Source organism: Macaca nemestrina, chromosome 9 (assembly GCF_043159975.1).
Source record: "Macaca nemestrina isolate mMacNem1 chromosome 9, mMacNem.hap1, whole genome shotgun sequence".
NCBI classification, from domain to species: Eukaryota; Metazoa; Chordata; class Mammalia; order Primates; family Cercopithecidae; genus Macaca; species Macaca nemestrina.
In genome coordinates, this window is record NC_092133.1 from 44,948,620 (window position 1) to 44,973,063 (window position 24,444).

Consider the following 24,444-nt stretch of genomic DNA (forward strand, 5'->3'; position numbering starts at 1 on the left):
TTTCAGCTTGGTATTTGAAGGGAAATTCACCCTTAGTAATTATTAGTAAAGACCATCACTATGAAGAAGAGGAATAATAACAATATATTTTGATAATCTGATTATTTTCTTTTCACATCTGATGCTCTACTTTTACTTGTATTGGAAGTAACTTATTAGAATCAAATGGATTTTTAATAATGTTTCAAGAAAGTACAAGCAAGGAATATTTAGACAAGAGTACAAGAGGTGTAATGATGTCATTATACATAATTTACAACCTCTCCTCTCCGACACAATTAACTGGTTAATCTGCATTTCATTGCAGATGCTCAGGGGAACCTCCTTGGATAGTTTTGATCTCCCAGTATTAAAGACAGTTTATTTGCAGTTATTTCTAATGTCGTGTGTGTATATCCCTCTGTGTGTGCAAACGTACTGTTTGATTGGTTTGTAACTCTAGGTACGTCTTGCTCAGTGATTTTAGTCTCATGAAGAGATAATATACATGAAAATGACAAAACATGTAGTGCTCTTAAAAGCTACTCTGGTAACTTTCAAACTTTAGATTGCCCAAGTGTCAGGAAAAGAAGTTTGTCTGAAATGCAGTTTCAAGGGACTCCAACCCAGAGTCTGTTTCACTCAGTCTGTGGTGGGACACAAAAGTATACTTTTTAGAAGGAGCACCCAGGTGGTTCTGACACAGGGGTGATTTGTTTACCACCATCCTGAGAAAGAAAGACTACCACAGGCCAGTGCTTTTCCAATTTTAATGTGCATACAGATCTTCTGAAGGTCTTGTTTAAATGCAGATTTTTAGTCTGTAGATCTGGGACCTAAGATTCTGCATTTTGGTTGCTTTTCAGATGGCATGCGGGAATTATATATGATTTGGAAAAAGAAACCAAAAAAAAAAAAAAAAAAAAGCCTAGTCTCATCCTCAGGTATTCTGATGTAGAAAGTTGGAAGTAGGACCTTTCATTCAACTTTCTGACGTAGAAAGTTGGAAGTAGGACCTTTAAATAGTAATCTCTTAAATCTCTTAAATATTTAAACATAGCCTACTCATTTGTTATACACCATTTGCTCTGTGTTTCCTAAGAATAAAGACTGTGAGCTACTCATTAAGGACAAGAAAAAGCCTGCTGGATCCCTGGTCCTATGTTGCCTGGAAGAATCTATTTTTTAAAAAAACTTCCCCCAATTTGAGTGTGGGAAGCTCCTTTAGATTGGGGACATAGGATTACCATTTTTTCCTTAGAGCTTTGCAGTGCTAATGGTTATGCAATATATATATACATACACATATATATATATATACACATATATATACACATATATACACATACACACACACACACACACACACACACACACACACACACATATATATATATATATATATATTTTTTTTTTTAGACGGAGTCTCGCTCTGTCGCCCAGGCTGGAGTGCAGTGGCGCGATCTCAGCTCACTGCAATCTCTGCCTCCTGGGTTCCCGCCATTCTCCTGCCTCAGCCTCCCGAGTAGCTGGGACTACAGGCGCCCATCACCATGCTCGACAAATTTTTTGTATTTTTCAGTAGAGACGGGGTTTCACCATGTTAGCCAGGATGGTCTCGATCTCCTGACCTCGTTATCTGCCTGCCTTGGCCTCCCAAAGTGCTGGGATTATAGGAGTGAGCCACCGCGCCCGGCCACAATATATATTTTTAAGAAAGAAGGAGAGAATGAGGGAGGATCCCAGAGAGTTGGTCCTGAAATCTGCACTAGAGGATAAGCTTAGAGCTCTGTGAGAGGCCCTAATTTTGAATAAGTAACTCCAATTGTGTAAGATGGACTTTTAAACAAGGCTGATTCTTTTAAACCCTTATCAAATATATTTGTTCATAATATTTACAATAGCAACAAACATTTATTTAAGGCTTCTTATATATCAGGCCCTATTTTAAGCACTTTATATGTATTAACTCGTTTAATACAGCAATCTTATAAGAGTCACTTTTAGTATCCTTATTTTACAAAAGAAGAAACTGAGGAAAAGATAGTCACTGGCTCATAGTTATACAGTTGAAAAGTGCTTATTGGCTGGAGATTAGTGGCTAGGATTTGTCCTGTGTTTACTCATTCAAAGAGATTCTTCTTACATCACTGCTGAACTACTAAATTCTTTTACTACTTGTTATTTCAACAGATATGTCATGCTCCGTAAGAGAGCTGGTCTTAACCACTCTGCTGTTCTGCCACTGTTCTAACTAGGATGGTGCCCTGTTCCCTTAGTGGAAAGAATGGGTAAACTAAATCCAGGTCCAATGAGGTACATTCTACTCCTACCTTGCAACAGAGAACTGCTGCATTGTGAAGTAGTACAAAAATTGGAAAGAAGAAAAATGCTGAGAACTTAAAAGAGTTCAGGAACTAACACTTAGAAGACTTAAAGAATCTTTATAGACTTTTGATTCTGTCAACTGCAGACATAGGCGCCAAAAAGTGTTTCTTGAAAATCATATCTTAAATGATGTATTCCTTTAAACATTGGGAAGATTTCATTATAAGGCAGTGAGTAAAAGGATATACACACACACACACACACACGCACACACACATGCATATGCACACACAAACTTAAAATTAATCCTTTGGCAATAGATATGTTTTTCAGAGAAGCTGATGTTACTCCAGAAAAAGGAAATATAGTTCAAAAAACAGAAAGATTGTCTTGAAATATACAATGCCTAGGGAGAGCAATTTAGGTCAAGCAAGTTTTATTGGAAAAGCTGGTACAGTTGAGGAGAAGTCAGGGGGTACAGGAATAGAGATGTGACTAATTGAATGGCCATTGGACTGAAAGTCAAGAAAACCTATATTTTAGTCCTGATTGTGCCAGGAACTTCATGGGACTTGAGAGGAAGTCATTTAACCTCTCTGAGTCACAGTTTTAATATTATAAAGCAAGAGAGCTTAATGAGATCTGGTTTAACATTTAACATTTAACATCGTGTCATTCTGTGATATGAGAAAGGCAAGGCAGAGACAATGGGGAAAAATTGCATTCTTACAATCTTCCCAACTCTCTCCATCTACTTTGTTTATGTATGAATTCCTAGAAGGATTTTGGTATTCAACAACACATGCAAGAAGAGCATCAGGCATTTTCACCCCAATTGGTTTTCTACTTCTTTCCTTGTATATTGAAAGCAATTTTACAAATTATAATGTTGTGCTAAGTCACAACAGTTCAGAAAGAAAATGATAACTTTCACATATGAAAAGACACCAGGATTGAAAATTTGTATACATTTATTTATTTAGTCATTAACTCATCCATATGTTTAAACAACCATATTTATTGAGTACATATTATATTTCAAGCATCTGCTAGTTCCTGGTATATATATGTATGTTGGGCATCCCTAGTCTGAAAATTTGAGTGGAAGTGCTCCAAAACCCCAAATTTTTGAGCACAAACATGAAACAAGTAGAACATTTCCTATTTGACCTCATGTGATCATGAGGGTCACAGTCAAAATGCAGGTGCACAATGCACAGTTTATTAAGCATTAACAAGAGAAAAAAGATTTTCCCAGCCCCTTTCAGCTGTGTTATCTTTCTCTTGCACACCCAGATTTTCCCATAAATTTCCCATAAAATCCCCAAAAACAAGTCCACAAAGGGTAAAAAATGGCACCTGTGCAGGATGAATGAGCCTACAGCAGATTTGCCACTCTGCCTTAATGGGGTCAAGATTTATGTGTATTTCTCTGTGTGTGTGGTTTTTTTTTTCTGTTGTTGTTGTTATTTTTCTCTACTCTGTGATGTAAATATACTACTGAAAATATCAAAAAAGTCTGCAGATAGTTATGGGTAACAGTAATAAGAAAAAAAGGAAGCATTTATGTATACTTATAACACAGAAAGTCAAGCTTTTGGATAAATTGGACAGTGGTATAGGTATAAAATGTCTTATAGAAGAGTATGGTGTTGAGGTCAGGTGCGATGGTTCATGCCTGTAATTCCAGCACTTTGGGAAGCTGAGGCAGGTGGATCACCTGAGGTTGGGAGTTTGTGACCAGCCTGGCCAACAAGGTGAAACCCTGTCTCTACTAAAAACAGAAAAATTAGCTGGGTGTGGAGGCACACGCCTGCAATCCCAGCTACTTGGTAGGCTGAGGCAGGAAAATCGCTTGAACCTGGGAGGCACAGGTTGCAGTGAGCTGAGATCACATCACTGCACTCCAACCTGGGCAACAGAGTGAGTCTCCATCTCAAAAAAAGAAACAATAAAAAAAGAGTATGGTGTTGAAATGACCACCATATATGAATCAAAGAAACAGAAGGATAAACTGTTGACGTCCTATGCTGAAGTTAATGAAAAATTAAAAAAAAAAAACAAAACACTCCACAAAGCTTCATATGTAGCTTTTTTTAACACTGATAATGAGGCTCCAGTTGTTCATTTATTAACCAATGGTGAAATAGCTGAAATGGTTCAAGGTGATTGTGATAACAGTGAAAATGAGGATGGTGGTTAACACTGTAAAGAGGGTGTCAGGGGCCAGATCAGGCAGGTCTTGTAGGCCAAGATGAGAAATTTAGATTTTATGCAAAACACAATGGAAAGTAAGTAAAGGATCTTAAGAATAATATGACCATTAGGGTTTTAAAAGACCACTCTGATAGCACGGGAAAATAAATTGGAGAGATGCCAGAGGCGAAACTGGATCCTGGAAGGAAGCTGTTACAGTAGTTTATGGAGTGATAATGATGGTTGCATTAGACTAATGGATGAATTTTAGATAAGTTTTTAACTGAAAGATTTCCTGGTTTGTAGGTTGGCAGTGAAAGAAAGCCAGAAATTAAAGTTGATATTCAGGATTCTGCCTTAGGCCAGCCAGCACTTGGTGGTGCTGATGAGATGGGAACACTCAGAGAGGTGCAGAAGGAAGGATGCGTTTCAGGGTTCTATTTGGACATGGTACCTTAGCGATACCCGTGAGACATCTAGGTGGGGATGGAAGATGAATACAGGAAATGTACCTTTAAGGAGAGGCTGGGTCAAGAGGTAATAATTTAGGACTTGTCTGCATATTCTTGCTATTTAATGCCAAGAGAAGGGATGAGTTTAGATATGGAAAGAATGTAGAGATAACAAAGGATACCAGGTCATTATAAGAAGGTATGGTTTTGCTAGAGAAGGAAGGCAATATTAAAGGACAACCTCCTTTGAGCACCCTTAGAGCTTGTAACACTCAAGAAACATAAGCATTTAGTCAAACAGGAGATTTTCTGGGATTGAGGGGGAAACACACTTTTCTTTATGCAAAATTGAAAACTTAGGGAGTTTCAACTTTTGTATATGAAGTGAACTGATGAGCACCAAAAGTGGTGAGGAGAAAAGTGATTTTCTCAAGTTTTGTAAGAGGACAGGACAAAACAGTTATTTTTTATTTTTTCTCAAAGGAGACTTACATTTAGAGATTTAATGCTAAAATACCTGTTTGGGTCCATTAAATGTTTAGAGACATTGGCTTCTGAGAGTTCAAATCCTGGGCCCTTCCCCAGTCAAACTGTCTTCTACGTTACGAATAAGACTGTGTAGAAAAGTCTTGGGATGTCAAAAGGTAAACTGAGGCACAGTTAAGCTCAAAAGAGTTTGAGCAAATACTGATTCATGAATTGGACAGCTGGGGTTTGGGGTCTTCTTGGAGGGAATGCAAGGAGAAGGCTTTTATGGAGTGAACAAGGGAGTAAAGCAAATAAAATATTTGATTGGTTACAGTTATATAGTTGCTTTATTTGGTCGATTCTGCTGGAAAGTCTCTATGTAAGTTAGGCTTCGGATTAGTTAACCTTGTTTCCTTTTTCTTTAATATAGAAATTTATAAGAAATACCCAAAGGTAAGTTTTGCTTATGTTTGCAAATTGAGCAAGGTCACTTATGAGGTCTAAATGGATTTGTCTGGCCCAGAAAAGACTGGTCTCCATTATAATTTACTTCAACAGAAATACATGCCAGTTCCTATTGCTGGTGTGTTGGAGCTGACTGGAGCTGACTAGAGTCAGCTTGAACTGGTTTGTGAAAGCCAATTTTGCCCAACTCTGAGTTCAGTGCCCTCTCCTTGGTGGGTTGAAACTAGCCAGGTAGGAGTAGTAACACCAATGAAATGGAAGAAGACCACAAAGAAAATTTTCTTTCTTTTCTTCCTTCCTTCCTTCCTTTCTTCCTTCCTTCCTTCCTTCCTTTCCTTCCTTCCTTCCTTCCTTCCTTCCTTCCTTCCTTCCTCCCTCCCTCCCTCCTTCCTTCCTTCCTTCCTTCCTTCCTTTCTCTTTCTTTCTTTCTTTCTTTCTTTCTTTCTTTCTTTCTTTCTTTCTTTCTTTCTTTCTTTCTTTCCTTCCTTCCTTCCTTCCTTCCTTCCTTCCTTCCTTCCTTCCTTCCTTCCTTCCTTCTTTCTTTCTTTCTTTCTTTCTTTCTTTCTTTCTTTCTTTCTTTCATCTTTCTCTTTTTCTTTCTTTTTTCTTACTCCCTCCTTTTGTAAAACTGAATGTTACCTAGTTATGGGCACCCTACTGCTTTCTCTCTTCTCTATGCCTACCTCTGTGGTGGTCAGAGGGTAGTAGGGGAATATCATGGCTTCCGATTTGCCATTTTCTAGCAGCCAGAGCCCACTCTTCCTCCACCCTTTCTCCTCATCGCTGGAGGTGAAGGCTCTTCTGCTTTCCCCTGGTCCTCATGACCTCAGAGTTTCTGATGTCCTGGAATCAGAAGTGTGGCAATGGGCTTTCTTTAGCTTCCTGGCAAGGAACATAACATCATGTTCTCAAATAGACCTTTCAGGATAAAGAGTAGAAAAGATAGATCAATATGTGCCCTGCTTCTATTTCCCCTTCTGCTACTGTTCATGAGGAACTATGACTTCTCTACTTGTTCCAGCCAGTGCTGGGACCTTCCTCCATGTTGCATAAAGACTGAGTGGGCCTAGAACAGCCTTAAAAAAAGTTATTGTGCTTTTTTTATTTGTCTAAAAGAAGAAATTTACTAAGGAATTTGTAAAATACAGTATGTGAAGAATGAGTCATCAGAAACAAAGGCTTGGGATTAATTGTAGAAATCAAATTAGTGCTTATTATCATTCCCCAAGGTTTCTTAACTTGAAGAGAAAGAAAAATATCTTCCTTCCTTTTCTGAGAAGACATTTCATGAATCGCAAGGCTCTTTACTGGAATCATTTTGCTCCAAAACCTACAAATCTTTCTCAGAAATTTTTATGGAACATTTTAAGTGAGGGGAGCTTGTAGCATAGAGATGGCTAATAAACAGTGAACCAATTCCTCTGAGCCACAGGCAAAGTTTCACATGGTCTTTCCTTTGATTGGGAATTACAGAAGCTCCATTATAGTTTAGGGAAACAGCACCAAAAAGTGGGGGTAATTTGGGGGAAGCTTTGCTTTTAAAGACGTCCATAATGGTACAAGTTGTTCAGATGTTTCTACACCATTAAGATAATACTAAGTATTTCTTCAGCTGTGATATCTATTATACTTAGAGCAGTGCAAAACATTATTAAGTAATACATACAGTTAATCATCAACATGCTGATTATTTTAGTTAATCATCAACATACCGGGTGCGTCATACTTTACCCATGGACACTTCTTAAATTTTAGTGCCTGGGCAAGTAAGATGGAAAGTGGACAGAGTGAAACTTTACCTCCAAATTCTTGGCTACTTTTAAAGACAGACATGTGGGAAGGTGAAAGGACACACAAGATTTTTCCTAATATTCCATTATTCCAGAGTTTTGAATGCTTCTTAGCTAATATGAGTTTAAAAGCTATAATATTACATTAAATTTTTACTTCCATTATAGGGGCTTGTTTCTTTTACTTTTGCAGATATTCTCAACCCTCACTGTCCATCAGAATTACCAGGGAAATTTAAAGAGCACTAATGCCCCAATCCTATTCTTACAGATTCTTATTTAATTGGTCAATAGTGAGGCCTGGGTCATGTTTTAAATATTAGGTTGGTGCAAACATGACTGCAATACTTAGCCAAGGTTGAGAACCACTGAGGCAAAATATTGTCCTGGTCTTTACATGATCTATTACCTTGTAAACATCAACCCCTTTCCTAGCCTCACTTCCCAGCCAGGTTGGATGAATCAGTGTGTCAACCAACAAATGACTTTATCCATGTTCTGGGTGCTTGACCTTATGGAAGCCTTACTTCAGGAGGGTTATAGTCTAGTTAAAGAGACTAAATTTAACCCACTAGCTCATTTAAGGCCAATGAGCTGCTTGAGGTTCTGTATATTTCCTGCTGCAGGTAAGAAAGATGAAAGAGATTTCTTGGAGATGAACCATGAGATGAGCCTTGAAGAATAGATAGCACAATTTAAAAGGTAAGGGTGGCAAGAAGGTAGCCCAAACATAGAAGTGAGGAAATTGGCCTGACCAGAGATGGGAGAGCTTGCAGAACAGCAGTGGTTTATACACAGTTGGCACACTGAGGGGCACTTTAAAAACCAGGTAAAAGTCATAGATACCTCAATCTCTAGGAAATTGGGCACATTACACCCAATTTCAATACCAATTAGTCCAATTTAAAAAGATAAAACAGGAAGATGTGAGAGAGAGAAAGTTCCTGGGCTGGGAGGCTGAGTGGTCAGGGAAGGCCTCTCTGAGGAGGTGATTCATGGGCTGATACTTGATCTGGTCTAGCAGGAAGCCCACCACATAGGTCACATGCAAGTGTCAAGGCCAGAAAACAGAAATGAACCTGGAATGCCCCAGAAATCACCACAAAGTTGTGAGCAAAAGGGAGACTGATAGATGAGGCTGAAGAGAAAAGTTAGTCAGTGGACCCTATTAATCCTGTGTCTTAGCTTTTCAGGTTGTCCAGAGCACAGCTCTAGGGAGTGCTGTTCACAGGGAACAGCTGACCCATGGGAACTCATGCACCCTGCTGGTAAATACTCTTTCTCTTCAATCTCCTCCTCACCTACTAGTCTGTTTTCCTCTGTGCCTTCACTGAAATCTGGCTTTTCCTGGGCATTATGACACCCTCTCTTATGGCAGCTGCTGATTCAGTCTGCTTCTTGGTCACCATTGTCATTTTTTGACCATGGTTCAATTTCTTACTTGAAATCTTTGCCTATGGCCCTTTCTCTATATTCTCACCTCTGTCCACTGTATTCCAGGACCCACTTCCGCCTCCCTGGAGCACAAGTTCCCCTTTCTTTCTGTCCCCCAGGGTCATCCTCAGTGACCTCAACATCCACAAGCTTCATTCTCCCTTCTTGACCTGTGTTTCTACTCCAAATCAAATACCCAACAAGGCCATCCTTGACTTCTCATTCCTAGACAGTTTATCTGTAACATCTCTCATGATAACTTCTTAACTGGTTACTTTTCTAATAGACCACATGTATGAACTGTGCCCTGATCCTTCTCTGTGTTTCTATTTGCTTCTCTCTCTCTTTTTGCAAGTTCATTTGTCTTTATCTGGCTTACATATGATGCTCGTTCAGTCTGAATTTAATGGTAAACCACTCTCCTCTCATTTCTCTTCCTGCCAGACATGTTTCCTAATCCTCACTCTTAGCCTCTTCACTTTCTGTACTCTTCCCTCATCTAGGTTTGCTGGAGAAAATCGCAAACTTACATGGCAAGCTCAGTCAACTGCATCTTCTTACTATGTTTCTACAACCTGGTTTTCAATGCCATTTTATATTTTATTCATTTCATGTAGACAGTTTTAATTATGATGGGCCAAAATCTTCCCCATCATGCTCAAAAGCCTCATCTACCCTTGTCTCAATCACATCTCCTGTCGTTAATCTATTCATCTATTTAAATGTCAATGCTATTTATTTAGTTATTGGATTACTCTGTTCTCATGCTGCTAATAAAGATATACCCAAGACTGGGTAATTTATAAAGGAAGACGTTTAATTGACTCACAGTTCCTCATGGCTGGGAAGGCCTCACAATCTGGCAAAAAGCAAATAAGGAGCAAAGTCAATCATGGCAGCTGGCAAGAGAGAGCTTGTGTAGGGGAACTCCACTGTATAAAGCTATCAGATCTAGTGAGACTTATTCACTATCATGAGAACAGCACAGGAAAGACCTACTGCTATGATTCAATTGCCTCCCTTTGGGTCCCTCCCATGACATGTGGGAATTATGGGAGCTACAATTCAAGATGAGATTTGGGTGGAGACACAGCCAAACCATATCAGTTATCTAGCTATATCTATTTATTTATGACAAATATATAGTAGTATAATGAATGAAGATCAAACCTCTGACTTTCTGGCAAAAAATTTCAGTCAGTCTACAGTTCTTTCCATCCATATAGCTCTCTTTTCTCCCTTGCTTTGGCCTTAGAGCCAGAATTTTCCTTCCTAATGCTTCCATCTTAATACTCTCTATCCTATCATCTCTTCACTCTCTTTGAGCAATTATCTACCCTCTCATAACCACTTCTGTCCATCTTCTTTGACTCCTTATGCTTTAATAATTATAAGAGTAGCTAACATTAATTGAGGGTTTACTGTGACTCAGATCTGAGCTAAGTGCTTCATCTACACAGTTACATTTAATTCTTTCTGAAACTTAATAAAGAAGGCATGATTATCAAAAACAGAAGGAAACTTAGCATGAAAAGTTTAGGTAAGTTGTCCAAATAGCACAGCTGTTAAGTCACAGAGTTGAGATTGGAACACAGAGAGTTTGTTTCCAGAGCCTGGATCTGTAACCACTTGATGACACCACTTTGCCTACAAACGTGTGGAACGTTGGCTGGACACTGCTACCCACCTCTTTGAAGTCTCTAGCTTTCACTAACAGCTTTTTCACTGCCAAACTGACCACAATTCCTCTCCAATTGCATCCTCTAATTCTTCATAGACAATGTGCTTAGGCCTCTGTATTTTTCCTTCAGCCCCATCACTGTATGAAAATTGGCCTCTGCATGGCTGCTAATGATCACATCCAGTGATCTTTCTGTCTTCCTTCTTGAAACTTTCACTCCTTTGCCTTTGGGTCTTATCTTTTTCTGGTTTCTCCTGCAGGCTCTCTGATGACATTTCTTATCTCTTGGTGGATATTGCTGATTCAAGTCAGGTTGGAGAAGGAGTTTGGATGTATAACTAAGCACCAGCAAGCCAATGCCACAAGTGTACAGATCAATATCTTGAGTATAGACTGTAGCTTAATTCTGGACACAAACCTTAAATGTGAAGTTTTGTAGCCAGAAGACATTTTGAAGGCTTATTTTCAAGACTGAAGTAATTGGAGATAGAATGTATGCATCCTGCAGTCATTCCCCTTGATTTGACTCTTGGCCATGCCAGTTGTGAACTATGTCACTTTGGGCAAGGAAGACAATTTCCCTTAGTTTCATCTGTGCAAAATAGGTATATTAATACTACTTTATAGGGTTGTTGTGAGGATTAAAGTAGAATAAATGAGCTACTCAATAACTGTTAACTCATCTTATAATTTCTTCCTTCTCTTACTTACTTACTAAGTACATATTGAATGCCTACCATGCGTCAGGCACTATGTTAGATACTGGGAGTACAATGATGAATCAGTACAGACACAATGTAGCCTCATGTAGCCACAGTGCCCTTATATAGCTTACAGTCTAGCTGGGGAGATGGTTGTTAATAACACACATACCTTTATTTAGATCAAGGGTATGGATAAGACAGTGGTAGGAGATGAAGCTGGAAAAATGGCATATGGGATACTTGAGATTGAAAGAATTGTGTGCAGTGGTCTTGGTGAGAATGATGAAGATCTGAAGTAGCACTTTAGCAGTGAGGATGGACAGAAGGGTTCTGAGACTATTAGGGGATAGAGTTATTATAATAATTTCCCAAGTGTGTTTCTTCTACACCCAGGGTGCCCCCAAATTCCAGAGCTTAAGGAATTAAAAGGGGTTTATGATAGCTTTTCCAGCAACCCAAATGGACAGTCCTTTCTCTTTTTCATTCCTGGCTTGTCAACCAGCACTTTCTATTGGACTTCCCTTCTGTCCGCTGTCAGTGCTTTTCTTACGCTGTGCTGCTCCCTAGTGGAAACCGAAAGTTCATAACAGCATGGAGTCTTTTCAGCTGTTAGTGCGACTCTCACATTAAATTATAGTCACGTATCACATGAGCTCACAGTCAGTGATGAACAGCATATACAGCGGTGTTCCTGTAAGATTATAATGGAGCTGCTCCACACAGGTGTACCATTTTATCTTTTACACTATATTTTTACTGTATATTTTTATATGTTCACCTATGTTTAGATGCACAAATACTTACAATTGTGTTACAACTGCCTACCGTATTCTGTACAGTAACATGCTGTATAGGTTTTTAGCCTAGGAGCCACAGGGTATACCATATTAGTAATAGGCTCTACCACCTAGGTTTGTGTAAGTACACTCTATGATGTTCCCACAATGACAAAATCACCTAACAACACATTTCTCAGAACGTATCCCTGTCGTGAAGTGAAGCATGACTGTACTTGTACATCTCAACTGAGAAGGGAGACACTTAGCTTCCTGGTAACTCTGTGTCTTGGATCTAGGAAGCCTAAGAAAGACTAAAGATAAGACAGGGTTAGTATTTTATGTAATATTGCTCAAATTGGGTTGAGAAAGCCCTCAAAAGCACTGAGCGACTCTTGCAGAACAACTCCCCATCTTTTTCTCTTCTTCTTTTTAGTTACCTCTTAGTAAAGATTTTGAGAAGCCTAAGCAGAGAGCTCCTGGAGGTCTATGTTACCAGGAGGGTAACATAGATGGGTGAAGTGAACCAGTGTAATGTGACGGCGAGTGGAGGGGACTATGGAGAACTGGAGTCACCACCACTAAGCACCAGTTATTTGGTATCCTACAGGAATATGGGTCCAATGTTAGCAAAACTTTCTTTTTTCTTTCTTTCTTTCTTTCTTTTTTTTTTTGGAGACAGAGTTTTGCTCTTTCGCCCAGGCTGGAGTGAAGTGGCATGATCTCGGATCACTGCCAAATCAAGTGATTCTCCTGCCTCAACCTCCTGAGTAGCTGGAATTATAGCACCAGCCAACACACCCTGCTATTTTTTTTTTTTTTTTGTATTTTTAGTAGGGATGGGGTTTCTCCATGTCGGCCAGGCTGATCTTGAACTCCTGACCTCAGGTGATCCACCCATCTCAGCCTCCCAAAGTGCTAGGATTGCAGGCGTAAGCCATTGCGCCCACCCAAAAGTTTCCATTTTTAAAGAGAAGCTGGAAAGCCAGATTACTACATGAAATATTCTAGTTTTTAAAATGTTGTTAAGTAATGTAAATATTTGAGAAAAGAGAACGAGAGCTCTAATGCCACTCGTTTTCAAGCTCTTCATGGTAGACCATCAATTTTCAAATGCTTGATGAGTAGTGGCCACTGCTAATCACTCCATTATTAAATTTTCACTAGTTTATGGTAAAATCTTTTAAAAGGACAATAAAATGAATTTTTCTATAAAGCTAACTAAATCTATCCAATATAAAGAACTGCTTTCTCCTCTGGTGATTATATTCTTACATATTTTGTTAAAATCTCCTTCATTTATCTTTGTATTTGTTCAAATATCTTTTATGAAATAAAAGTATTGTTTTAAATACATTTAATTGGAAAAATTAAGAGTTGGTGACATAACACTGTCTTGTTGCATTTAGTTTTGTTTCACTTATTTTTGAAATCCAAATGACTGGGCATTGCTGCTAGGACAATGGCAAGTCACTGAAGGTTTTATTAAAGCACTGTTGTGTTGACATAACCCTAGACTCCAGCAGTGATGTGGAAGATTTGTTGGTTGACACTAGAGTCCCAGAAGTAATAGAATATGAAAACCCAAGGGAACTTCTGACTTATTCCTTCATTTAATGACCGAGGACACTGAGATAGAGTAGGGAAGTGAATTGTCCACAGTCACCAGGGGAGGTAGTAAGAGAGCCGCAATTACATCCTGTTTTTCTGACACGAGACAAGTGTTTCAACTGCCCCAGTCCTTTCTACATCAGCCACACGGTATGCTGAGACGCTGAAGTGCCCACCTGTTGGAAAGCTTAGTAAAGGGAAGACTTCAGGATGACAGAACAGGGGATTTGTATAATTGTGCATTTCTATTGAAACTTAAAGCCCATGTGTCACGTTCATTTCATTTTTAAGGTACAGAAGTTTGCCTTTAATTGCTGCTGAGTTAATTTTCTGTTAGGATGTTTCTTTCATGAGTAGGCCTTTAGGTTTAAAAGTATATTATAGTCCACTTATTGTGATATTTGGCTATGTTAGAACCTCAGTTTATTAGCAAATACACCCACTTGACTTTCCCCTTGATATGTCCCAATTTCCACAGGTGCTTATGTACCTACCCATACCAAAAGTTTTTTTTTTTCTTGTCATTTACTCTGCATGTGAGTGTCTCTGTCGTATTTCCCCACTTGATGGATACATTTTACATGGGTAAGATGATGTATTTTATACTCTTTATTCTCTGGTACCTGTGACTGGCACACAGTAGGGATTTGACTTGATTATTAAAGAACGACAGTAGCAATAATGATAACTTTTATACATTAAGCACCATCCGTATGCCAGGTATTACTCTAAATGCTTTTTGAAAAACATCATGTAAAGAAGATTAATCTAAAAATATTTACTGTTTGCTGTGTTGAATGCTGGGGAAACAGCGGTGAATCAAATGGGGTTTACAGCCTGAACTTCAGTGCCTTCCTTCTCAGCACTGCCTCAAACCTCTCCTGATTCATGCTAGCCCGAAATGCATGATTGTACATAATTAAGAAAAGAGTTTTGGTTATGTCAGTTGCTGTGAGGGAGAGATACTGAATGTTGGAAGTAAGATAAGACTTGTTGGATAAAATGAAAATTAAGTTATGACACCAAGGGTGAGCTAGGTGTTATTCAGATGAAGGGCAGGGGGTATGTTTTATGCAGAGGGAGTATTCAGGGCAGAGGCCCAGATGGAAGGTACCAAACATCAAGTGTAGTTAGTCATATAATTTGTTATTTGTATATTATTTGCCTTAAAAAACTGTCTTTTCTGCTCTGTTGAGCTCCTTGAATACAGGGTGCGATGTAGGTCTTATTTCATCAATAGTGCTGCCCTAAACTCTTCCCCATATGTTTGTTTTCTATTTTATCTTTAGTAAAGATAAAGATAAAGGTATTTTATCTTTAGTAAAGATAAAGATAAAGGTATTTTATCTTTAGTAAAGAAAATGTCTGCTTTTCTGACAGGCTCACCTACCTGTAAGCACTATACATAGTTTCCTTACTGAGTTGAATTTGTAGTATTTCATTATTTATTCATCCATTTGTCTATTTGATGGGCATAAGTGTGTGCCAAGAAAACTTAGGAAAATGTAGGAGATTCCTCATGGGCTAATTCTTGATCTAGACTTAAGGTTTGGCATAACCGAGACCAGAAAATCTCACCTACAAAGCAATATATTACAATTTTAAAACATTTAAATTTTAATGTATTGGGTTATGACTTTTTTTTCCTTTTTGTGGTTTAATTATGCCAGTATTTAAAAACCTGCTTTTGTTTTTCCTGACTCAGCCCATCTGCCAAGCGGCCTATCAGAATGACTTTGGACAAGTGTGGCGGTGGGTGAAAGAAGACAGCAGCTATGCCAACATTCAAGATGGCTTTAATGGAGACACTCCCCTGATCTGTGCTTGCAGGCGAGGGCATGTGAGAATCGTTTCCTTCCTTTTAAGAAGAAATGCTAATGTCAACCTCAAAAACCAGGTGAGGTCATGACACAAAAGGAGAGTGTAATTGTTCACGGTCATTCTTTTCTCCTTGAATCACTAGAAGTGGTGCATGTTATTTTTAAAATTGCTTGTAGCTCCTAATACCAACAATTATCTTAGCTTTACTTTAGAGAGACTGACACATAGCAAGGACACTTTATTAGACTAAACAGCAAAATAAAACATAGTTCAATCAGCAGGCATAATTTGTGATAAATTACATCTTTTTACCTCTGGTTCACTCATTTGGCTGGATAGAGCTTCTTTCTTTTCCTTCTTCCTGTCTTCATCGTCCTCTTTCTCCCTCTCCTCTCTTTCTTGTCACTAACACAGAAGCAATGGCAAAGATTTCTTGGAAAAGAAATGCTGTTTCATTAGTTAGATTTTTACCTGCTGTATTAATGTCCTGATCTCCAGAGGATCCTATAGTGTACTTGTAGAATGAAAGAGTACTATTGAGAAATTTACCAAGGACAAATAAGCTCATGAACCAGAGGTTACTTGAAGTCACACAAAAAGATGTAAATAATATATTTAAATATGCAATATTAGCTACTTTGGAGACTTCAGGACCAAGGAAGAGAAGATTATGTGTGTATTGCTGTGAAAATCCTTGTGGAGCCCTTTCCTTTCTGAACATCTAGCATTTGCATCGTAGTGAAGGCAATGTTTAAATTACACTGAATAAATATTAAAAGTCATTTTTTTGCAATCATTATGACTGTCCTATACCCACTCATATGCATTCAAGGCGAGAAAACACTGGAATTCCCCCTTTGCCTCTTCTAAGTCATTTGGAGACTAGCTCATTGTAACGATGTACTATCAGAAAATTGATCGCTATTGGACTTTTTTATTTGTGCTTACTATTTTACATTTGGTTGGGATTAAAAGCGAGTCATGACTGTGCTGAATTGAACAGATATACGACATCGTAGAGTATAATAGGATCTCTGTAGATCACTGCTGTGAAACCAGATATGTGGAGTTGCAGTGAGTGGTAGTGCCAGAGGACAGACGTCTGTGGGTTCTTGAGCTCTTTTAAGAGATGCGCTCATTAGGAAATGGAGGGAGGAGATGTTAGCCTGTGGGCAAGGCTGAGGAGACGCTTTTATCTCTGCTTTGCAGAAGAGGAGGGCCTCAGCTAGCCTTCTGGGATTTTCTGGTATCATAAAAACCATGAAAAAGACTTTAGTGGATACATTCAGTTTTCAGTTTGCATTTTCCACTTTCAAATGTTTCTAATGTGTTAGCATTTAATATTTTTATTTTCTCCAAATATTAATTTTGTACATTAATAATTTTAACTGGTGATTTCTCATGTCTGAAATCTGTTTATAAATTATTTCCAGAAGCACTAAACAAAGGCCTTAAAAACAAACAAACAAAAAGCTCTGCTGGTGGTTCAGAAGCACTAGCCTATAGAAAATATGGATTCTATTGATAGCAATTAAATTAAAACATAAAGATCCTTGTTTTTGTCTGTCAAAATGACCAAGATTAAAAAAGAAAATAAATGTTGATCAGAAAGTTTAAGTTATTATTGTCTTGTTAGAACGCAATTTGGTAGCACAATATGAAAAGCATTAATACTTTTTGTGCCAGGAATTCTATTTTCAGAAATGTATGCAAAGGACAAATTTGGAAATGTCGACCAAACTTTATGAATGAGCAGGTTCAGGCAATATTATTTATAAAAATGAAAGGTTAAGAACTTGAAACAGGCCATGTGCAGTGGATCATGTCTGGAATCCCAGCACTTTGGGAGGCCAAGGTAGAAGGATAGTTTGAGATCAGGAGTTCAAGACCAGTGTAGGCAACATAGCAAGACCCCCCCCCCAATCTTTACACAAAATAATAACAAGTAAAAAATTATCCAGGTGTGTTGGCACATTCTTGTAGTCCTGGCGACTTTGGAGGCTGAAGTTGAAGGTTCACTTGAGCCCAGGAAGTCAAGACTGCAGTGAGCTAGGATTGTGCCACTGCACTCCCGCCTAGGTGACAGAGCAAGATCCTGTCTCACAGAAAAATAAAAACAAACAAACAAAAAAAACCCCTCAAAAACCTTGAAATGTTCAAAAGGCAGGGCTTGACTAAATAAATCAGAGTAGTTCCACTCAATACTAAGCCATGCAGCCATTACAATCATATGTTTAAAAATATTGAATTGCATGGAAAAATGTACATATTCTAAATATACACTTCTAAACTGAAAAAAGCAAGAAGTGATATTACATATGCAATATAATTCTACATTTCAAAATTTCACATTTATGCATTTAAAAAGACTGGAAGAAAATACAACAAAATGTCAACAGTTAACTCTGGGCCATTTAATAATGGGCAATTTAAAATTCTATTGTTATATTCTTCTCTAGTTTCTAAAATTTTTTACAGAAAATATAAATGCCTTAATATTAGAAAAACAAAAAGTGTTCTTATTTAGGTACAGTGCCTCACATAAGTGGAAACTAACCTCCTTTCTTTCTCTTGCGCTCCCTCTCCTCTTACTGATTTGGTTGGTATTCCAATTACCACCTTCTGTTTTGCCTTATATTTATTTATGCATGCTTCTGTCCATCTTTGATTATGAGGCCCTAAGAGTTCACATCTCCCACAACCCTTGGAAGTTTACATCTATTACCTGACAAATATTCACATATTTGAAGAATAAAATTGAGTTATATGCATTCTTCTAGACTACGCACATGAAGGAACATGAAAAATAGCCATGTGGTTAAGAGTTTTCCTATGAACAAACCACAAAATGGATAATCGTATACATGGTAGATGATTAAGGGATAACTATCAATTTTCATAGTAAATTCAGTCCTAAGTTTATATCTCAGTGTATCTTTTTTCCAGAAACCAAATGGGTGTGAGAATCTGTCTTGTGATGAGCTCTACTGTGTACATTTCACCTTTGTTGTCTTCCAAGAGCCCTTCCCTAGCTTTTCCTTTACATTGGACCAAGTTCCCTGTTCTGCTCCACGGAAACATGCATTCATTAATCAGATGTATCCCACAGGAAAAGATGCCATGGCTACCGGAAAAATAAAAAGCACAAACGAAACTTTTTGAGATGGCCATCTGAATAAATTTTGATTTGAAATGCTTTATTAGTAAAGAATCCTTTTCTTAATTTTTAGAAAGAGAGAACCTGCTTGCATTATGCTGTGAAGAAAAAATTTACCTTCATTGATTATCTACTAATTATCCTCTTAATGCCTGTTCTGCTTATTGGGTATTTCCTCATGGTGAGTACACTTGTTAGAGCAAAGGGTAAATATGGAGATCAATGGTGTGACTCATTGACTCTTGCCAGGCCAGGAAGATGTTGAAAAGAAATAATAACAAAAGAAGCCTTTGGTTTGTATTCTGTAATTGACATGTTCAACATACATCCAGTGCTGTAATTGAAATACAGCAAGAAGAAAGGTAGCAAAAATAGTTAATCAATGGTAACATAATCCATTCAATGTCGATTTAGAAAAATAATTTAATCTTAACTAAGACTTTTCTGAAGGGAGCAAAAAAAATCTGAATATTAAAAAGCACCCCTTCTAATATTTTTTCTCCTTTTTTTTTTTAAAAGAGGAGTTTGTGTTTTTGGATTTATCTATCTGACTTTCTGATTTTTAAGTACTCTTCTGTTGGTGTGTTGAAAAACAGATCCTAAGAGTTTGCATCCAGAAGTTGACACACACAGAAGATACTTGTTGAGAATTTAAGCCCATTTTTACCTTGATGAATTTCTTCATGCTTGGATGAATCTTGGCAGACAGCAATTTTCTTGAATAAAGAAAGATGTAGTTGGTATGGGGATTCAGTCATATGAGGAGTAGAAGATGAAGCTTGAGCTGGTTTTTGTTTTAGTTTTCCCAGTTGGATAACAGATCTGCACTGACTTACTCACTTTTATCCATCTGGTTTCCTTTGTGCCCAGTTCCACCTCTCAGACATGACTCAAGAGATGCATAATTTACTCTAGTTAAATGACCAAGCTCCCTCCTTGTTGTAGCTGATAAACTGCGAATATTGGTTACACCTGTTAACATAAGCCACGGAACAAGTCTGCCAATCAAAAATGTTATTATTTCATTGGGTATTTAAATGCTACAGAATTTGAGGAACTATAATTAAACATGATAATGTTGATTTTTATATTTGGATTTATAGGAGAGAGAAAAGAACTTTAATTCACTGATAAAAATATAATCTGCTCATATCCTCAAATAATTCTTTAAAAATTCATCGTGTATTTAGCACATAGCATTTAAATATATGTAGTTTGGGGGCAGGGAGGATCTGTCATTTATTTACAAACATTTTTAGAGATTCTAAAGATAAAAATCACAACTGTGATTAGAAGGCTCATTCAGAATGTATTGACACACACTCTACCTTCTAAGATGGTTCAACGTTTAGAGGCTGGAGGCCTGGACAAAAATACTAATCGTAATGAATAGCTCAGCTCTAATTTCATGTACTTGCAATTTATTAATGGGGCCTAAAGTTGTAAATTTGTGATGAATTAAAAAATAAGTGACATGAGAGGAAATGATAGGGGAGGAGACAAGAAAGCATTGGGTTATTTCAGAGAAAAGTAGGCCGAGAAAGGTCGTTTAGGAGGTGACACAAGAGGGAAGCCTAAGGAGAGATAACTGAATGGAGCTCCCCAGGTGATGACAGGGTTGAACTCCAGGGCTATACCCAGATAAGCAGGGAGAGCTTTGCTTCTTCAGGAGACTGGAAGTTGGAGAAGACTCCAACAGGCTTGTGGTCAGAATCTCAGGGGACTGGGAAGGAAAAGTGAATTTCTGAGGAGCCCTAGTTCATTTCATTAATTTGTTCAATTCTTTAACACATGTTTATTACGGACCTCCTATATGCCAGATGCTGTGCTAGCTGTTAGGGACACAATGATGAACAAAATAGGCATAGTTCTTGACCCCATGAGAGTCAGAGGGTTGTGGGGAGAGTCATTAATCAAATGGCACAAACACATGTAAAATTACCATGAAGCAGATGATACAGAAAGGCGACTGGTGTTAGGATAGCTAAGAAAGAGGGATTTCACCTGGTCAGGTGGGTCAGGGAAACTTCTTGGAGAAAGGGGGACTTGGGCTGATGAATGAAAGGTGAACATGCCAGGCAAAGAAGGGAGGGAGGAGACTTCTAGGCAGAAGGAACTTCCTGTGGAATGATTCTCTGGCAAGAGAGACCCTGGTGGGAATGAAAGACTAATAAAGGCCAATGTAACTCGAACAGAGTGAGTCAGGAGGTGCAGAGTGAAAAAGAGCCCAGGGCAGGGCCATACGTGGTGTCAAAACACACGGGGCTTTGTAGGTCATGCTGAAGAGTTTACTTTTGTTCTCAGAGCAATGGGAAGTAATTGCAGAGCTTTGAGCCAGGAAGGGAAAGACAGGTACTAGGCCGCATCCTCAGTGGAATTAGGTAGGTTTGGGGTGGGACCTGAGAAGTACATTTCTTTTTTTTTGAGACGGAGTCTCGCTCTGTCGCCCAGGCTGGAGTGCAGTGGCCGGATCTCAGCTCACTGCAAGCTCCACCGCCCGGGTTCACGCCATTCTCTGGCCTCAGCCTCCCGAGTAGCTGAGACTACAGGCGCCTACCACCTCGCCCGGCTAGTTTTTTGCATTTTTTTTTTTTTTTTAGTAGAGACGGGGTTTCACCGTGTTAGCCAGGATGGTCTCGATCTCCTGACCTCGTGATCCACCCGTCTCGGCCTCCCAAAGTGCTGGGATTACAGGCTTGAGCCACCGCGCCCGGCGAGAAGTACATTTCTAAGGTTCTTAGGTGCCAATGCCGCTACTTCAGGACCACAGTCTGAGAACCTGGCTTTAATTAATTGGTATTGGGGTGGGTGAGAAGCTGGGGGAAATTTTAGGAAAGGTGCATGCATGCATAGGAGTGTTGGGATTAAAATGCAGTCTATTAATTAAATAGTCTCAGGCATAAATTGGAGAAACTATTTGTAAATAAACCTTTCTTATAATTATCATTTGTAATAGGTATCAAAGACAAAGCAGAATGAGGCTCTTGTACGAATGCTACTTGATGCTGGTGTCGAAGTTAATGCTACAGATTGTGTAAGTTTATACTTTTAGCCATTTTGAAAAAATATTCAAAATGGTATTTGTAGGTAGTGTATTTGTCATCTGTACTGTTGCTTGCTTTATTTTCCTAGACAGTTTTACATTTAGTTTTCTTTTATTTTCTCCTTTTTTTCTCACTGACAGGCAACCGTGAGGTTATTTATATTCTGCCGAACTCATGGGAATAATACCTCTATTGATTATAAAGCATTTTTAAAAGAATTGGCTTTAATGTTGTTGAGACATTAAGGAAAACGAAGGCTCTGATAACAAAATACCAGCCATAGTAGTTAAGAAGCTGGAGTGAGAAAGCCCACAAGTAAGTCTGGGCTTGCCACTTTTTAATTCTATGAGTTTGAGCAAGTTGTAAATTTATTTTACTCTCAGTATCCACATCAGTAAAATGGGGATATGGATAATACTTATCTTAACGGGCTTGTTCATGTAAAGCACTTCGCACATGCTTGGAATGTAGTAAGTGCTCATTGAATGGCAATAACTGCCTCCGTAGCCAAAATCCCAACCCACTGATGCGAGGCCCCATGTGTAAACTAAAGATAGATAAGACAAAAGTCAAAGAAAAATCCCAACGATGGTAAGAGCAGTGATAACGACAGTAGCAGCATCCACTCACTTCTTCCTGTTTATAAGCATAAGGTCTTGTTTTCACTTTCACCTCTGTGCTCTTGCACTCATCTTCCTTACTCAATAATCACAGGAAGACAAGTTTATTTCTATGGTGTTTTGCTTATGATGATTGCATGAAATTTTGGAGTCCCAGTTCCTTATTGAAAAAGTAGGCAAGTGGAAATTTGATTCCAAAATACTAACATTCTGTTTGTGATGCCTAACATACTTTATGTGTGTGCACATCTGTGTATTACCATTGTTTTATAATAGAGAACATGGCCCCATTCCTGTTTCTATCAATTATTTACATCATTTTGGTTTTGCCTATGCTGGTATCATGTTTAAATGCAGGCAGGTGTGTGTGTGTCTGTGTGTGTATGTGTGTGTGTGTGTGTGTGTGAGAGAGAGAGACAGAGAGAGAGAGCACAAGAAAAATAACTTTACGAAATATATATTTTCCTTTTATTTCAAATAGAGCTTTTGGATAAATTTGTATTGACAGCTACTGTGCATTACCATTTCTTTAGATAATTTTGAAATATATTAAGTAAGAGATTATTAAAGATGAAGTTAAAAGTTTGTTGAAGGTTTTTCTGGGTCTTTTCATTTAAATTCAATAGATTTAAAATTTGTGCCCATAACCAAAATTTCTCTAGGATATTTTCCCAGCTATTTATGTGTATCTCTCTCTAGATAGTGATATTGCATTCCTTCAGCTAGGCGCAGTGGCACTCGCCTGTAGTCCCAGCTATTTGGAAGGCTGAGATGGGAGGATCACTTGAATTCAGGAGATTGAGACACATGCATGTACACACACAGATGCCATTTCTAATACCAAAAACTTTTCAAAAACTATCTGAATATTAAAATCTACTTTCTAGGTAAAACAGTGTTTTGTATTTTGGGGTAATTAGACTCTATTTCACATGAAAAAATTCAGAGCCAGAACTTCCGTTTGTCATGCTACCACTTAATAAAAATACATAATTGCAACATGATCTATAATTTTAGAAGTGTTTGTAGGGAATAGAATCCAGAGCTAACTCTGTTAGTTTTGATAGCCAAAGATATTATTTCTTCACTTATTAACACCATGGTTGCTTGGCTACTTTTCCAAAGGCCAAAGTTTGGACACTAACGCCCTAGCTATTATTTTTTTGACCTGTAGTGTTTTAAATTAGGACCAACAGAGTAGATGTACTAGCGTATAACACATAATAAAAGCTGTAACAAATCACATTTGGGAGACATCTCTGTAGAACTGCACTGATCTTGTAGGTGCCCTGCAGCAGCAAGAGCACCCGACTTCTTCAGTAGGAATCATCATCAAAACCATAGAGGATAATATTTATGTAAAGATCCATGTGGAGACTCTTTAAGGGAAAATATAGTGACATGATCAAGGTGATGATCACTGAGGCATATAGCACGCTGCAAAGAAACCTTGGCACAATTCAGCATCAGCTTTTTATAAGTTGCATTCTTTAGTTTAGAACAGAAAATGAAAAACAAAAAGGCAGAGATTGATGGCTTATATGACACATACATGTACATTGAGGCAGAGAAGAAAATTTTCTAAGTACTAGAAATAGTTGTCTATCAATCGTTTGCAGACTGTTTTTCTGCTTAGTCGTATGCTACAAAGTGTGAAAAGGATTTGCCAATGAATCCACATGCTATGGTCTGTGGAAAGCCCAACTTATGAGCTGAAGTTTTGGCCCTTTGTGTTTCAGTATGGCTGTACTGCATTACATTATGCCTGTGAGATGAAAAACCAGTCTCTTATCCCTCTGCTCTTGGAAGCCCGTGCAGACCCCACAATAAAGAATAAGGTAAGGGTCTGTGGACCGTGGTCTGAGGTTCCTCTAGCAGCAGCATCATCTAATCTAGGCCTTATGTTGAAGTAAATTAT

General features: G+C 38.3%; 1 protein-coding gene across 2 annotated transcripts in view; it reads left to right on the forward strand.

The window, feature by feature from the left end:
• The window catches only part of LOC105480781 (ankyrin repeat domain 22), a 28,480-nt gene that overhangs the window by 737 nt on the left and 3,299 nt on the right, over window positions 1-24,444 (forward strand). The window contains exons 2-5 of one of the 2 annotated variants that reach the window (XM_011739955.2): window positions 15,590-15,781; window positions 18,936-19,043; window positions 21,819-21,896; window positions 24,266-24,364. In XM_011739955.2, the coding sequence (XP_011738257.1) occupies window positions 15,590-15,781; window positions 18,936-19,043; window positions 21,819-21,896; window positions 24,266-24,364 (477 nt within the window). The remainder of the gene's footprint in view (window positions 1-15,589; window positions 15,782-18,935; window positions 19,044-21,818; window positions 21,897-24,265; window positions 24,365-24,444) is intronic. The other variant, XM_011739961.2, reaches the window with a different exon arrangement.